Source organism: Hetaerina americana, unplaced genomic scaffold (genome assembly GCF_022747635.1).
Source record: "Hetaerina americana unplaced genomic scaffold, ioHetAmer1.1.p SCAF_8, whole genome shotgun sequence".
NCBI lineage: Eukaryota > Metazoa > Arthropoda > Insecta > Odonata > Calopterygidae > Hetaerina > Hetaerina americana.
In genome coordinates this window covers 943260-961291 of record NW_027287427.1, presented here as the reverse complement: position 1 = coordinate 961291, position 18032 = coordinate 943260, and the positions used below count along the sequence as shown (strand labels likewise).

The 18032-nt window shown below is 38.0% G+C and overlaps 1 protein-coding gene across 1 annotated transcript in view; it reads left to right on the top strand.

Annotated features, from left to right (window-relative positions):
* Nucleotides 1–14871, top strand: part of Trap1 (TNF receptor associated protein 1) — a 531360-nt gene extending 516489 nt beyond the window's left edge. Inside the window, exons 11-16 of the mRNA XM_071596655.1 lie at nt 1303–1450; nt 2392–2519; nt 3175–3362; nt 5940–6171; nt 7329–7401; nt 14226–14871. Coding sequence (XP_071452756.1) covers nt 1303–1450; nt 2392–2519; nt 3175–3362; nt 5940–6171; nt 7329–7401; nt 14226–14327 — 871 coding nt within the window. The 3' untranslated portion in view covers nt 14328–14871. The remainder of the gene's footprint in view (nt 1–1302; nt 1451–2391; nt 2520–3174; nt 3363–5939; nt 6172–7328; nt 7402–14225) is intronic.
* The last annotated feature ends 3161 nt before the right edge of the window (nt 14872–18032 follow it).

The window sequence follows — 18032 nt, the reverse complement described above, 5'->3', positions numbered from 1 at the left end:
GTCGTGCGCTAGGCCAAGGGACTCGTAGGTGGCACGGAAAGGCGAGAGAGGTGCAGGGCCAAGTTGGGCGTCTCGACCGACAAGCTCAGAGGCAGGGTATCGGGTGAGGAATCGGGAAGGGAATGGGGTCCCTGCTCCAGGAGCATCTCTCTTTATAAGGCATCGTGCCGTCCGGGGGATGGACGTCAAAGTAGCTACATCATAGCAACAAGGGAATTGGGTAGCGGACATTGTCTTGTCTTGGTTTCCGAGAAACCCGCACTACACCACCCTACATTGTCTGGTATGCTGGGGGGCACTCCTTGGGAGAGTCAACCGAGAGTGGGGGCTTCCGAGAAACCCACACTGCAGAAAAAATGTTGTATGAAGAGGAAATTGATTTCCACATTGGAGGATTTGAATGGCCGGGGTAATATCCTAGACTAATAAAAATGTTAAGGAATGGATGAAGGTTTTCCAGGTTTACGAACATTAATCTAAGGAGAAATACCTGATAGTGTTTCAACCGTGGAAAATGCATCTTCGGAATCTGAAGAGAGCTTGCTGAAATATTATTAAAATCCCGAGGGTATGGGGAACCTGTTTATCATAAATTAAACTGAAGTATAATAGATTTTATAGATGAAAAAAGATAGAGATATGCAACAATAGCATGGAAATTTAGAACTCTCTGGGAGATTTTAATTTGTAAGTAGCCTCCATGAAGCAGAAGGAAAGTAAAATAAGTAGCATTTTCAAAATATTTCTTCTATGTTTATCCCGTGTATCATGTTCACCCTTGTACATTATATGCCAATGATGGGGTGTAGAAAGTCCATTTGCATGTGTCTATATTAATTAATTTTATCTTTTGTAGTATAGGAATCATACTGGACCATTTGTGGCCTTGCCTACAACTTAATGAAATTTCCACCCATTCATAAAATGTGCTCCAATTGTTTATCCATAGATCTATTTCATCAGGCTCAGATTTGGATAGGTATCAATTGGTGCAGAATGTCCGAATGAAATCTCATTGGGTGTTGCCAAAAATTGCATTTATTATTTATTGAATTTTGATGGATAATTATAAATTTTATTTTATAAATAATATTTATATCTCTGTATAATATCTCTGTTTTAAATAATATTTTTTTCATTTTCTCAGCATATTGAATGTATTATTCTTTCAGATATGCCCTATGCTATGCGATAGCCATGTAATCTTTGGAAAGTTTAATGATTTTATTGCCAATATTGTCGCTTTAGATATTCAGTTTTGTGTGGAAGCTTCCCATTAATGTTCATTATTTTTTTCCCCAGGAAGCTGAAAACTGTTCTGACCAACAGAATCTTAAGGTTTCTGCACGACAAGTCCCAGAAGGAAACTGACAGCTATGACAACTTCCTGAAGGATTATGGTCTCTTCTTGAAGGAGGGCATTGTGACGAGTCAGGAGCAGATGGAGAAGGTACAGAGCACAGCCACCTTTGATCTAAACGTGCTTTGATCTTATAAACTGTATGTTGTTCTTATCAGGAGTGAATAAATGATGACGGCATCATCAGGTGCCATCTGCAGATGCCTCGAACTAGTCATGCTGCATTATACTAAATGTGCTGTGGAAGTTTCAATTGGATACACGTTCCACTAAGTGGATTTCCACTTGGCCTTCCTCAAAGGCTGTATTAATGCATGCACAACTTTCAGCTTAGAGGCAACCATGCTGTTGGAAAATGTGGGAAAAGTCAGGAAACAAATTTCTTCAAAAGCTCAGGATAAAATTGGGACAAGGGCCATATTTCTGGAAAATTCATGATGAATAGTGACACCTTGAATGTATGGATCTGACAATCATGTAATCCTCAAAATTGCAAAAAGTTTTCGGTCTTTGTAGTTTTCTACATGAATCATTGTATTACAAACATTAAATTTACCCTCCCACACTACAATTTATGTGAAGTTTCACCACCACACAGCTGATGGTGATCCACCTTTTATTTTTTCCAAGGGCTCATTGATGTCTGTCAGTTATTATTTTTATGATACATATATTTTGGTTCATTGAAATAAGTTTTTGTGAATGAATTCATTATTAAGGTGTATTTATTCAATTTTTATGTGATTTTCAGACTAATTATATATGTGGTAATCTGAACCGTGGGAGAAACTATGCTTCTTTTCCGTCCAGGAGTGTTTTGTGTAAATAACTGGAAATAATGCCAAAACTGTTGAACGACCTCATTTACTTGTTATTTCACTTAAATATTAATTAATGTCGTCAACTCTGGTGGCTTGATCCCTGGTGACGAGCCAGAAGTGGCTTATCCACATGCTGTAGGCAGAATAACCATTAAACTAAAAGAGAGCAAAACTAAATCTTAATTTGCATTATTTTTTGTATTGATACAGGAAGAAATCAGTAAGCTTTTGAGATTTGAGTCGTCATTGAAGCCTGTTGGAGAGAAGGTTAGTTTGCCTCAGTATTGCAATCGACTCAAGGAAGGACAACGAGATATTTTCTACCTGGCGGCTCCAAGGTAACTCTGAGCCATGTGAACCTGTTATTGTTTGCCACTGTTCCTGTAAATTACCCAACTACAAAATCAACAGATGATAAAACTTGTATTACTCTTTAATCTTTGATTCTATCAATTTTTTACTCTTTCTTTATTTTGTGTGCCTGTGCTCCATATATTTATCAATGGGAACGCAGCTGTGGAAATATGTATTTTATTTTTGAAAAATTTATTCATGAATTATGTTAAAAGTTCCTCTGGATAACACTCATAGGTAGTTCCTTCATTGGAGTTAAACAAAATTTAAAAACTTGAAACAAATAATTTGAAATTGCTCCTACTCCAATTAAAAAAATGTGTTTCAACTGTGCGCTTTAGAATCAAAATATATTAATATGATTCAAGGATGGTGAATAAAATGTAAATACTGTTCATTTATCAATAATCATTCGTGTTACTCCATTGAATCTTTTATAATTGACATGTATATACTTTGAGTGGAAACCAAAGAGATAATAATTAATAATCAATCACCTCATCCATTGTCCAATCATCTATTTTGTTCATGCTGGGACACTTTGTCACCCACTACTCAAGTTAGCTGATGAATGCCCTCAGTATCCTTGTGCCTCTCACTCGTGTGTTTACCTGTGCTTTATGAATTGATCTGTCCCAGCCGAGCTCTTGCCGAGGCCTCGCCATACTATGAAGCCTTACGTCAGAAGGATGTGGAGGTGCTCTTCTGCTACGAGCCCCACGATGAACTCGTGCTGATGCAGCTCCGGGAATTCGATCGCCACCCTCTCACCTCGATTGAGAAGGAGATGCGACAGGACAAGGAGAAGGAGGATTTGACCGATCTGGGTATGAGTACGCGTTCTTTGCTAGGATGTGAATGTGGTTTGTAATTTATTTCCCTTTTGTCTCATTGGCCAAGGTGAATACATTATCATAGGTTTCTCATTGGCCAAACACTCACCTCTCTCTCTTTAAAGGGGTGAATGGAAAAGGCATTTATTCACGCCAGGGATTGGCACAAGGTTTTTTATTCACATTTTTTTGGTTGAGCATTGAGAAAGAAAATAACTTTTAGTCCCTCCTCCATGGCCCTCCCCCCGCCACACGCCCTTGCGGCGGCTTGCGGGGTATTATGTAGATGTAGATGGAATGCATATGCTTGACGTGAAAATTATTACTAACTGAAGTGTGACTACGTGATCAACCTGAGCTTTATTCAAAAGTTTATTACCTTCTGCAGTTGAATAATAAAACTGCAAGGTTTGTATAAAAAGTATCATTCACAATTTTTTCCTTATGTGTGAGTGAAGTGCTGAATCCAGACCATCATTTATGTGTGCCCATTATCGCAGATCATATGAGCATTGATAAGATGACAGTGCAAACCATTATCACTGAAAATTCGGCGTTGCAAAATATCTGCGCTAAACTATTCCTGAAGGTCTTGCAACGGACGACCTGGAGCAGAGTCAAGTGTATCTACTTATGGTGACCATCTGCAATGCGTTGAAGAAGATCCTGACTTTTTGGACAGTCCTGACTTGGCACCAGCAGACTTATTTCCTATTCTTGAAAGTGAAATCATCCCTCAAAGAATGGACCCTGTGCCGTCAAAGAAGCTTGCATGTGTACCCTAGAGGACCTTCCGTATTCCGCCAATCAGGGAGTCTTTAACATATGGAATGGATGCTCACTTTGAAGAATTTTGAGGTATTGTAGAAGTATCTGAAACGTATCTATTTTTCCAAAAATTTACCCGATATTTTTACTTATCATGCAAACCATCGAAGTCTCCAGGTTCATGTGCTAATTGTGAGAATCAAAATATCTGTGCACTTGCAATGCTTATAACCCCTCTCATGGATTGTGACTTTACCATAATTGCAGAGCTTGCACATTCTGTGACCTCTACAGCTTTACTGGCAGGGGCAAATAAATTTGCTGCTGATAAGGTCGCCCATAGTAGATAAGGCCAGGCAAAAGATAGTCCATGCAGTGCCTTTCCTTAGAGAGTGATACTGACTCCAGTGGGGTGTCAATTTCAAGTGACATTGCCACATTTAAAAATGTTCTTGAAGAACGCAATTAACAACTGCCTCAGTTATTTATCCCATGCCATAAAATTGGGCGTGCAGTCGGTCCTGGCCCCTACAGGACTTGGCGCACTTGGTCAGGTGTTGTGCCTGGCAGCAGGGGAGGCAGGGATTCCTTGGACACCATTGAACAAAATCCTTGAATGGTTGAGTGGATAGCAGCGGAAAATAAGGCAGAGAAGAGGAATTTAATTGTGACCGTCGAGTCTTCAGAGTTGAGGTCAATGGACTGGGAAGTTGGAAAACAGGAGAGGTGAAGAGATGTATGCAAAATGGACACGTCAGCCTTGTGTGATGTGATATGGAGAGACAGTGTTGTAGATTGCTTGAGTAGTAAAGTGATTCATAGTTGGTGAGTGCCAGCATATGAATGAACAGGAAACTGGGTAGAAGGGGAGTGAATATATAATATCGAGGGAATTATAGAACTTCTATTGGTGGAGATGAAAGCAGGCCTGACTAATCTAGTGGTAATTCAGGTGTACATGCTGGCAAGTGGGAAAGAGTTGACAGTTAATCAAAGAGAGTGATCAATCAGAAGAAATAATAATTGGGAATGTGCCAGAAATGGAGCACCTAATAGTGATGGGGGATAGGAACACTGTGAAGGGAGTGTTGGGAGGTAGGAGAGTACCATTTAGGAATTAGGAATGCTGAGGGGAGAGAAAGTCAATGGGTTTTTTAGAGTGAAAAGGTTGTATCTGATACTGATAGCACCCAAATCAAGCACCATCAAAGGCATGGGAACACATAGCAAGTGGTGGGTGGAACAGGAAGGCACCAGTGAGATTAATCACGTTGTAGCCAGGCATAGATTTAGGAAGGGAGTGTACGACTGGTGTGGTGGCTGCCCGGGAGCAGATGCTGCAGATTCAGACCATAATTTAGTTGTTATGAAGTAGAATTTAAAATTGAAAAGGATTAGGAGGAATAGGAGAGATTGAGAGAAATCCAGTGTTCTCTGGGATAGTTTATATCAACCCTTTACACTTCACCGCCACCCGTCATCCTTTCCTGTCCATCCCTAATGGTGCAAATGACCTCGCCTGTTTGTCACCTCCCCTAAAAAAATACATATTTCCCGGAAAACCTTTCCTTCTGCGTGGAACATCATGCCATGACTGGTTCTACACCTTGAACTATCTCAGTCAAATTCATGGTTTCAAACCTGTGATAGGTAAAGGAATATTGTACTTATCCTAATTTCAATCATTCATTATCAGTGCAGGGTAACTTATTCGGTTGACTTTTTGTCTGTATCTTCATGTGATTTTGGTTTACGAGGAATGTTGTGTTTTAATGCTTTTTCTCTCCAAACTCATGAAACCAGGATCAGATAGCTTGGCTCGCTCAGAAGTTGAGTCCCTGACCACTTGGCTGAAGAACTCTTTGACGGGCAAGGTGCATTCAGTGACGGTGACCCGACGCTTGGACTCCCACCCTTGCGTGATCACTGTCGAGGAAATGGCAGCCGCCAGGCATTTCATTCGGACGCAATCGCAACAGCTCACCGAAGAGAGCAGATTTGCACTCCTGCAGCCAAGGCTGGAGATAAACACCAGGTTAGAATCCCAGGTGTATCCAAGTGTGCACCAGGAACCCTAATGCCAAATTTATAAAAATTTCCTTTTAAACTGTTCATATAAATTGGACTGTGACGCGAGAATAATTGCTGAAGAATTGAAGTGGATGATAATTTATATATTGAGGCACCGGTATGTTTTAGTTCCAGTGCTTGCTATGACTTCCCATGTTGTAAAATTGCTCAATCCTAATGCTTTTTGATGCCATGTGGTTGAGGGAAAAAGTCAGTGTCAGAATGAATCCTTGTTCCAAAAAATTGCCAAAAAGTTATTTCATTTGCCGCAAAGTCAAATTTCCTAGTTTAATTACCGTTAATTGATTTCAAAAATGGTTCTGACTCATTGTGATCACGAGTGAAATCATGTTTAAATTGAATTTTCAAAAACATATTAATCCCTCCTAAGAGAGTATAGTAAGGGTTGTTTAAATAATAGCAATATTTTGCTTGAAAACATCAGTTAGCCAACTTGACAATGTTCTGCATACCAGACAAAATTTACTTGGCAAGGCACTCACTGTAATGTGGTGAATTTGGCAAATTCACCACAGTGCCTTTTCTACTTAGTCAAGCAATTTGTGAAGCCATCATTAAATTAATAGGGTACAGTCTGTGGTCAAATTTAAAGGGAAAAGAGTGACAGTGAACAAAATGCAAAAATAATTCCTTTTAAAAATATCATAATGTAGAGTTGTTAAAAAATATGACTAAAATTTGTTTCCCAAAACATTTCTAATCTATTAAATAACAAGGTTTACTTCCACACCTTCAAGTGAATGTCAAGGAGCTTCTACTTTCAGTATTTGAAGAACTTAATTCTTTTTAAAAAATATACTGCAAAAATCATTGAATATAAGTTTATAAGTTGCAATAAGTATTGATTATATTCAGTACTTATTGCAGCTATTTTTGATGCTGGGAACTGTGCAGGTGGCTACTATTTGAACGTATGTTATTATAAATTTTGAATCCATCTTAAAAACTTCAGAAACATCATCAGTGATGTCCAATCACTCTCTAGATGCCTCTCAGATTACTTTCTAGAGAACTCTTTGTCTATAGCCAAACATAGGAGTGGTTTAATGAAAAACAATACTCACTTTATTTTTCAATTCTAATTAATGGTACTCTTTGCAGGCATCCAATAATTAAGAAGCTGAGCAAGCTTTCTACAAGCAATCCAAAACTTGCTGATTTGGTGGCACACCAGGTGAGGGCAATGTCTTTTTTGACTTTTCTCTAGTTTATTTTTAGGCTTCAAGTTTATTTCTAGTTTATTCTGGCTTCCAATTGGTACTTCCCTTGGAATCCTGAAATCATTTTTTAAATATGGTAAAACTGTATTACCTTCTGATAATTTTTTCCTCAAGATGGAAATGTCTGGCCACCATTTTATTAATCATATGTTTCTAAAATGATGGTGGCATAACTCAGAACATATTGGCTTGGCGTATTGGCTTGGTCCATCCTTTCAGAATGGAAGGGGAATGAAAGGTGGCATTCTTCATTATTTTGGGTCAACCATTTCTCTTTGCTGTATTGCAGGCCAAGGAGAATGTGTTGGGCTTCATTTTCTAGGTCTCAATCAGAGAGGGTTTCTCGATTTGAGAATTATTATCAAAATGCTGTTTCCTTGGTTTCATGGAAAGGTAGCTTTGACCATTGTTGTCATCTTAGGTTGCTATAAGCCCTTTGATCTATTCTTATCTCTTAAAATGACTGCCTTGGTCAAATTGATTTTTATTCGTAGATGTGATTCACAGATATTGATCAGTTGACGAAGGATTAAGGAAAAGAGTTCGCCGACGGGTGAGATAAAAGTGGAAATTAATAGTAGTAGTCAATGCTCTCTCTAATTGCTCGGTGTTTCCCCAGTTGTTATTTATTTTAATGTGATCCCAATTCCTCTCCCCACAATCGCACCTCACGAGTAATTGCATGTTCTCGTCTCATAATTTCTTAAAATTCGATCAAAACCTGCCAAAGAGAGTCTAAGTAACCTTAGTGAGTTTCATAATAAACTAATGAAAATCAGAATGTTACTTCAAACTGTCAGTTACTATTGGCAATCAGGAAACTCAGGAATGATGCAGGATTTAAAAAATATTATGCTAGAGACGTCAATGATTACTGTCTACTGTGAAAAGTATTCCAATATTTGATCAAAGAATATGGATATTCAATATTTTCTTTGAATCCATCCAAAACTACATTTATTGCATTGTCCTTGGACAATTATTGAGAAATTCAAATGTTTTACTCTTATGTGTTTGGATTTTTACTCTTATGTGATTGGTTATTTTTGCTGGTTTTTGTGTATTTATTCAGCTATATAGGTCAAGCCCAATTTTCAAGTAAATCCATAGAAAAAATTCAGATTCTATGAACAAATTATAGGGCTGTATTGGATGCATAGCATATGTTGCTAAATGTGAACTTTTAGGCAGCATCATTAGAGTCAAAATACACAATTATAGAAGATAATATAAAGTACAGTGCACAAATATACAGAACAGTATACTTAAAAGTAGCATCTAACATTAGAAAATTCAAGTTCAAAGTATTCCTCCTTAGTGCTGCAGAGGTTTAGTGAAAAGCCATTTTTCTAGGGTTTTGCAAAAAACCCTGTTGCTCACAATGCCGGGTTGAGCTAGGCAACTGATTGCCCCAGGTTTTCATACTTAAAAAATTTAGCCTGGCTACATTGAGACTAGCCATTTTATAGTCGGCTCGGGTGGCATGGTTATGTACAGGATGTGGGGGTTATCTCCGGACATGCTTCAATTGGAATTTCCCCCCATATCATACTTCCACTAGAGGTCGCGATTGGTGCTCTTGAAAGCTATAGGTATCTAGTAAACAGTCATAACCTCAAAATGGCCGAGATGTTACGTACAAGTGCGGAGTACATTCGAAGAGCCGCTATTATGGAAAGTGTTCCAGCTGGGCGTTTGCCCAGTGAAATAGGTCAATTCTTCAGGTACCCCAGATCATCTGTTTACGATATTGTAGCTAAGTGTAATGCTTCTGAAAAGTCTGGGAAAGTTTTGCTAACCCGGCAAGGAAACCTCATGTGAGGAAATTCTCAGGCATTGATTTCAGAGGAATTTTGCAAGTTTTTGTGAATTGGCAAATTTTGAAGAGTGTCATGAAACCATAGATGGTAACTGTGGCCTCGGGGAGACAATATGTCATACAACAACAGGACGTTGCACCAGCTCGTACGAGTCATTTAGTCCAAAACTGGCTCTCAGATAACATTGACGTGTTCTGGTCAAAGGAGTTCTGGCCTCGGAATAGCCCGGACTTGAACCCCCTCGACTAATATGCTTGGAGCGTAGTCGAAAGGGAATACCAATAAGACGAGGCACCCTAATATCGCATCTCTACGCATCGCTATCATAGCAGCATTCGCTAATATATTGACAGCGCTGTTTTAAAGAGTGCATGCGATCGATTTAGGACAAGATTGGAGGAGGTCATTGCATCTGAAGGGGGTAATTACATTGAGTAATGTTACTCACTTGACAGATACCACTACTTGTTTGTGAAAGGATTTTCATTTTCATAGTCATTATTCTTTAATACATTTGCTTTTAAACAAAAGTTTTATTTGTCCGGATTAACTGCGGTACCCTGTATATCAGCTCTAGTTAGATACAGCTGCAAATTTTTAAAAATGTTAATGAAGGAGTAAAGTAGAAAGAGGTCATTACATTGTCATTAATCAGTGTAGCAAAAATTGCTTCACAATGCTCATTAAAACCGAAGTTGGCAATGAATGTAATCATCTTTTTTTGAAGTAAGAATGCTAGCTTTACATCTGAGGCATGCCCTCAGAGTCTGATGCCTTAGGAAAGACGTTTGTGAGAAAATGTATGGAATGCATTTAGCCGGGAGTTATAAATCACACACCATTTGAGTTTCCTGATTGAATATAAAGCTCTTGAAAGTTTTTTCCTAATGTTCAGAATAATGGAACTCCAAGTTGGTTTGGGGTTGAGGAGAAATTCTGTAACTATAACAGCTACATTATCTGGTGCAGCTTGCTGAAGAGATCAAGTTTAGGATTGAAATTTTTTTGGATTCATAAAGAGTCGTTTGGCTGTAAATCATTCATTTGCTCTTGCTAGGTTGTTAAATACCATCCTTGTAGACTCAGTATGATTTGCATTAACATAATGATGTGAAAAATCGTGTCACAAGCATTCAATGTGCAATCAGTGAATGCATTAGTTGGTTGGTCATCAATGGAAAAATAATGGAACCTAGCGGAGACATCTGCAACACCACTTCCCTAACTCTAAGAAATTCTCACTGGCTACCGTTGGCCTTTACTGGTTGCTAGCAATTTTGTAGTGATCAAATTATAAAGGTATGTCAGCTTTCTTGTTGGTTTAGCATTAGCTCTGTAGAGATCAGGAGACCTTAAAAGAATACCAAGCTGCATGCCGCTCCTTGAAGGGCAGCTCATGTCGACATTTATATCAGTACCCTTAGCGACTTTTACATGGAATTTCTGTAGATGGCACGGAGAACTTTCCAAAAGTTCTGGGAATGTTTCAAAGTCACCATTCGGTGGTTGATAAATGGAGGCAAATATTATTCCCAAAGCCTTGAAGTAAGCAGCTGCCGCTTAAAAATGCAATTCAGAGCAAAAATCATTCAAATCCAGTGGTTTACAGTATACGCAAGGTTTTGTCTTGATTACACACATGCTCCATCATTTTCATATTCATTTCTCTAGTAAATTTAGACAAGATAGAAACCTTGCAACTGATATACGTAGCTGTGTTTTCTGTTCAGAAAAATCTTCAGTCTAACACTAAATCTCACAGTTAGTAGAGTGTTATAACACATCAAGATGCAAAATTTTATTTCTGAAGCACTCCGCATTCAGTATAAGAAATTTAACTGGGGAAGATAAAAATTTTAAAATGCGAGAATTGTTGCATCCATTTCTCAAAAGCTAACCCTTGAGTGCAGCCTCCAAATCAGCCCTCAACATATCAACGTCACTGGTGTAATTTATAAGACTATGAATGCTGTGATGACATCCTACTTCTCATTCTGTTCTCAGTATTCTTAGAGAAAGCATAGAAGAATTTCGTGAGCGATAATTAACATGAAATTGAATGTTGGTTCAAAGTGAAAAGCTGGTTAAATTAGAATTAGGGATAGGTTACTAGATACAGCCAATCAAACTACTTATTAAGACTTTTGAGCAACTGTAATTTCAGAGTTAGACCTTTCACTACTTCCCTTGACACAATTGTATGAGATTTAGCAAAGTTATCTGTGTTTTTTAATTACCTTAGCAATGTAAATGCAATACAACAGGGCAACATATTAAGCGTGGTATCCCAATTAAGTCTCAGACATACTACCTTGATCAAAAAGTTCCCGGAATAACCACCGTGTGGCGCTCCCATCGTTCCGATTTGAGTTCTGTTTTTTTTGTTAAATTGGTACATCTGTTGTTGATATTCCCTTTAAATCTTAGTGTCATAACTTGACATTTGCAAAAGTTACGTAGCCAAGAGTACATCTATCTCTGTGTGTGTTGGCGATTTTTTACAATTTCAGAAATGGATTTAAATTTGCAACAACGAACTTGTATTAAATTTTGCGTAAAAAACGGATTTAGTGGCGCACGGACGTTGGAAATGTTGGAAAAGTGTTTCGGCAACGATTCTCTAAAAAAAACGGTCGTTTACCAGTGGCACGAGCGGTTCAGAAGTGGTCGTGAGTCAATCGAAGATGATGAACGCAGTGGCAGACCATCGACATCGAAAGTCGGTGAAAAAATTGATAAAGTAAAAGAAATGTTGGTCAATAACCGCAAATTAACCATCAGAGAAATAGCGGAGGACTTGAACATTGCCTATGGATCCGCCCAAGACATTGTGGTTAATGATTTGGGTTTCCGTCGTGTAGCAGCAAAGTTGGTGCCAAAAGACCTCAATTTCATGCAAAAAAGAGACCGTGTTGACGTCGCAAAAGACATGATTTGCGAGGCTGAATCCGATCCCACATTCATCAAAAGGATCATTACTGGAGACGAGACGTGGGTTTATGAGTACGACACGCAATCCAGACATCAGGCAAGTGAATGGCGTTCACCAAATGAGCCGAGACCAAAAAAACCACGTCGTTTTCAGTCAAAAAAGAAGGCAATGCTGACGGTTTTCATGGATTACAACGGTGTAGTGCATCATGAATTTTTGCCAGAAGGCCAGACAGTAAACAAAGAGTATTATTTGGGCGTTATGAGACGTTTGCGTGAAGCAATTCGCCGAAAGAGACCAGAAATGTGGGCAGAAAACTCGTGGATTTTGCACCATGATAACGCACCGTCGCACAGTGCTATCATTATTCGTAATTTTTTGACGAAAAATGCAACAAATACCATCCAACAGCCACCGAATTCACCTGATTTGGCTCCCTGTGACTTCTTTCTGTTCAATCGAGTTAAAAAACCATTACGAGGAACGCGTTTTAGCAGCCGAGAGGAAGTAATGGAAAAATCGCAGGAAGCACTGATGGACATACCGAAAACCGACCGTAACTTTTGCAAATGTCAAGTTATGACACTAAGATTTAAAGGGAATATCAACAACAGATGTACCAATTTAACAAAAAAAACAGAACTCAAATCGGAACGATGGGAGCGCCACACGGTGGTTATTCCGGGAACTTTTTGATCAAGGTAGTATGTACATCACTTGAGTAATTGATCAAAAACTTAGTTGGTTAGTGTGTCGAAGTCTCTGAAAACTGGTACATTTGTACGAGGGTGATTCCAGAAGTACCTGACCTCACTGAGAAAACACTAAATTTTGGAAAAAAATGTATTTATTTTTCAACATAATCCGCTTTTAGCTCTATACACTTTTCCCTACGATATTCTATAAGTTCTATACCCTTTTTATTATAAGAACTATCTTGCTACTCCAAATAGCCAATAACTACCGACATCACTTCTTCACGGTTCGACCACCGAGCCATTTTTTCAAGTTTGAAAACAGAAAATAATGTGAGCATGCTAAATCTGGCGAATGGGGTGCATGAGGTAGCCATTCAAACTTCAATTCATGAATTTTGGCCATTGCAAAAACGGATTAGTGAGCTTATCTTGATGAAGCAACTCTTTCTTCTCAGCCAAATGCGGCCAATTTTGCTTTATTTCCGGGCTCAAATGTGGCAGTAAGTTCACATAATACTCGCCATTGATAGCTTTTCCTCTTTCAAGATAGTCAATGAAAATTATCCCACGCGCATCTCAAAAAACCAATGCCATGACCTTGCCTGCAGATGAAACGGTCTTGGCCTTCTTTTTAAGCCAGTTCTCCCTTTTGAATCCATTGTTTTGATTTTTATTTTGTTTTGGATGCGAAGTAATGGACCTATGTTTCATCCATGGTTATGAAACTGCGCAAAAAGTCTGCTTTGTTGCTGTGAAACTTTGCTAAACACTCTATTGAAACATCTTCACGACATTGGTTTTGCTCGAGTGTGAGGAAACGCGGCACCCATCTTGCACACAGCTTTTTCATGTCCAAATTTTCAGTTAAAATATGATGAACCACACTTTTTGAGATGTCCACTATGTCTATCTATGTAATGTAATCTATGAAGCATATGCTTCATAGATTGCGTAATTTCTAATGCAGTGATTTTTCAAACAACTACTGCCATCTCCAGGTCAGGCCGGGTACTTATGGAACCACCCTCGTACAGTCGCAAAATACCCTAAAGTGTAGATCTGTTGGAAAGAAATCTTTGGCAAGAATTCGCATTGATCATTGTATCATATTATGTATTGATTTGATTGACATAAATACATGATTGGCATACAGAATGTGATCTGGGATTTGCTCCTGAGTAAAGTCAAACTAAATGTGCCCTGTTGACTGCATCACAACTTATTCCCATTATCAATTAGCAATGTATTCAAGTGGATATCCTATTATGTGCTGAAAATTGTTGTTGAAATTTGTCAACTAATGTAAGCCTTTATTATATTTTTGGTAGCTCTTCTCCAATGCCATGGTGATGGCAGGACTGGTTGAAGACCCCAGGCCTCTTCTTACTGGAATGAACGAGCTTTTGCAACTTGCCTTGGAAAAGCACTGAAAAGGCCTTCACGATGATGTTTATATTTCAGTCCAGGATCTCAATCCACACAATCGTCCCATTGGCACTTTCCAGCATTCAAGTTGTTGCAATCTCATGGGAGACTTGTGCCCAAGTGATTTTCAGTACCATTGTGAATGTAAAACCATGGATATAAATCTTTTTGAAATTATGACGCATTTGTGACTCTCCATTGCCGAATATGTATGAGTTCAGGGACTATTGTGTGGCCCTCCAATTCCATTCATATTGTGTAGCCTGTAAAGGAGGGACTCTCCATATGTAATACTTAGCGTCTCTAGGTAACAGTGTCCAGAAGGTCCTCAGCAATGCACCGGAGATGCAAGAAGGCCCAAACAAGGACCAGTTCTACTGATATTTTTTTCTCTCCCATACCTAGTTAACAGTCTTTAAGTACTGAGATAGTAACGATGGGTTTCTTATGTTTAAATTTGCATTTTATTGTGAATTTGGTAGAATGTAAAAAATATTAAATGTGGAGTCAATCTTCAGAAAATTTTTTACAATAAACGTATTTTCAGTTTTGATGATTTTCATTTAATTATTATGTTTGGAAACTTTCCTTTCAAAAATTTCCTTCCAATGTCATTTTAGTATGTGATGCAATCTAGCTTTGGGATGCCTTTGTTATGGCCCTTCCCTTCAATTGAGTGCTGCTTTTTGAACTTTTCCTCCTAATGTACTGATTAAATCTCCGAAGAAAGAAATAGGAAGGAAAAGGTTGCCCTTGAGCAAATGGTGAGTGCTGCTTCCCTAATGTTCCTCTGCTCTGGTCTTGTCCTTGGGGATCCATCTCTATGAGGGGTCATTGAAGCAGGATCAAGGTCTCCTGGGATGTGCATATGTGTATACATTTGTGAAAATAAAATAATTTCAAATGGAGTTGTAATTGTAAGGGTTTAATTGGTTAGACTGTTGAAAAAATTTGTCACACTCTTTATCAAACTACCCTCCAAAGTGTACTCTTCAAACAAATCAGCCCCATCTTTCCTTTCCTTGTACTCCTTTTAACTTTTGGTTATTTTTTAATTGCGCTACAATTCTATTCCCAGCATGCCTTCCTAGATATGTCATCCCACCTTTTGTGTCTTAGAATCTTCCCTGTTATCCAAACACCTTTCATGTGTTTATATCCCCAAATAAACCACTTCCATACCTTCCGTACTACAGCACTCATTCATGCACTGGTTCTCATGCCTTCTCAGTATACTTGAGTGGACCAATTACTCTTTCAGAGTGTTTATCATGCTTGTATTATTGTTTTTAACAAGCTCAACGTAAAACTTATGAAAGTAGGCCTGTTTAAAAAATCTATTTTACCATTTTTTTGAGTCAAAAATTAGAATACATTCTAAATTACTAGTGCCAATAAAATACCTTGTATTATCAATGTTACAGTCTGTTAACATTGTTCCCTATTCTATCATTCCATGCTGGAATAGGGATAAAAACTTATCATGCTAAAAATACCATAAAATGGTACTTTTACGAATATAATTTTCTTGGATGCAAAAGAGTTCTTCTTCCATCCTCTTCTTCACGAAGGCTTTGTTCATTCCATTTATTCTCCAACATAAGGTACAACAACAAAACTCAATTAGGAAATGGCATTGCAGCACCTTTTTATTGAGCAAAAGTATTATGGTGGAAGAAATTGTTTTTGATAAAATTGCAATAAAAATTATTATGAATGCAGGACATTGGCCTAATAACCAAAAACATGCAAAATTAATCTACTCTAACAAATGACAAAAACTCAATCTTAATGAATAGCAAACTTTAAAAAAATGTAGTGTCATTATAGTTGGGGAAGCAAACTGAATTCAATGAATTTTTTCTGGGAAGAGGAGTGTTATGCAAATGATCAGTATGTACTACCTCAAAATTATGAGAACAAGTTAATGTCTCCAAAATTGAGTAAAAGAATAATTCAAAGATAATTTAAATTAGAGTAAACAACGAATTTCTAATATTGATTTAGTTTTATGATTTACATTTTTGCAGACAGCAGTACTGTGAAAGAAATCATTAATAATTAATAACATGCACCAACATTTTTTCTATTGATGGAGGGATGATTCTATTATTATAGAAAAATGTTTTGTTAAGATATATGTTTCACCAGCAAGGTACGGTTAGGTACGGTTTGTCTTTCTGCAGGGATAGAAGGAAACGCTGCGGAGGAGTTACAAGATAAAAGGGTGGTGTATAAGCATCAATCTGAATTTGAAGCATCAAATAGTTGCAGTTTTGAGAAGCGGAGTTGAGTTCTATTGGTTATTTCAGGAACCTCAATTTAAAAGGAATATAAACCTTAGGAGGAAAATTTGTTTATGCTTATTAATGCCTTAAAGAAGGATTGATGAATGACTGATATTTTGTTCAGTAACTACAACATTCCTAAAATATACACATACTACCCAGGAAGCGAGAGAGAATAATCCATTTAAGGGTTCCATTAAGTTAAACAGACAGTAAACTACACAGATTATGGATGCTTCGATTTCCTATCGTGCAGGTCAAGGTTTTCTTCGCAGGTCATAATCAAAACTTTGGTGTTTAAACAATCCATTTGCCCCCACGCCCAGATCTCCATAGCATACGCTCATCATGCTAATCTTAAGAATGGGTCTCATATCCATAAAGCTCTCTACTCTCAGTTAAAGTCATAAGAACTGCACAGCTTTCCTCTCAGTATTTTAATCTTTTTCCTTCATGAAAAGACCTTGTGCGCTAACACAAATTTTCAACTCAGTCCCCATTTCCCTCTACAATCCTGCACACACACAAGAACTGACCCACTAAATCTTTCCCATCCATTTTGAAATTTAAACAAGTTACCAAAAATCTAATGACGTATAACTAAGTTTTAATATCATACTTATAAATGGGATACAAATGTGACAAATCATTCGGCTACAATATCTAATTAACTAGCCTTTAACCATTTGAAAACTTAAATTTTAGATAAAAGGAAATTATACATATTAGTTGGTCTGTCAATTATTTTATTTAACAAGAATGGGCATTGACTAGGAGCATAAAGTGAAATCAAAATATTGCAGTTATTCTTTAAACTTATGAAAATACGATTAATCCACAAATTTGGTGTCTTAAATGTAAGTATGAAATGATTCCATAATGTTAAATGGTGAGTTTCGACCTTGGAAGCTCAAATTTTAGAGTGGCAAATTGCGTTGATTTTTGAATTACCGCAATTGAGTGTCAAGGGACAGAAGACGGCAACACTTTCCTTTGGTACTCCAACCCGCTTACCATACGATACCGTTCCTGGTAAATGCGCATCCTTCGAAGGGAGGAGCGCCTCTTAAAGATTATGGAGTACGCCAAAGGGTTCGTATCTTTGAGATCGGTGAGGTACCGTCTCGAATACCCTCTCAACCGCACTTTTGATTTTTCCAAAGGCGTTACCTTTCGTCATTTCTGCATTCGTGTCACGCACTTCGTACCATCTCGCCATCTCTCGTCGCATTCGCTATTCACGACGTTCTCAAGTTACATTCGATCAATGTGAATTGGGAAATTTGAGTTCGGAAGTTAATAATTGTTTGCAATGAGTTCCACAATACAAATTATGTACCTAAAGTAGTAGGACTTATTTCTCCTCGGATAGTCATTTGGACTGGCGGCGATTTCTCTGGCTGGGTTCACGGGAGGGTAGTC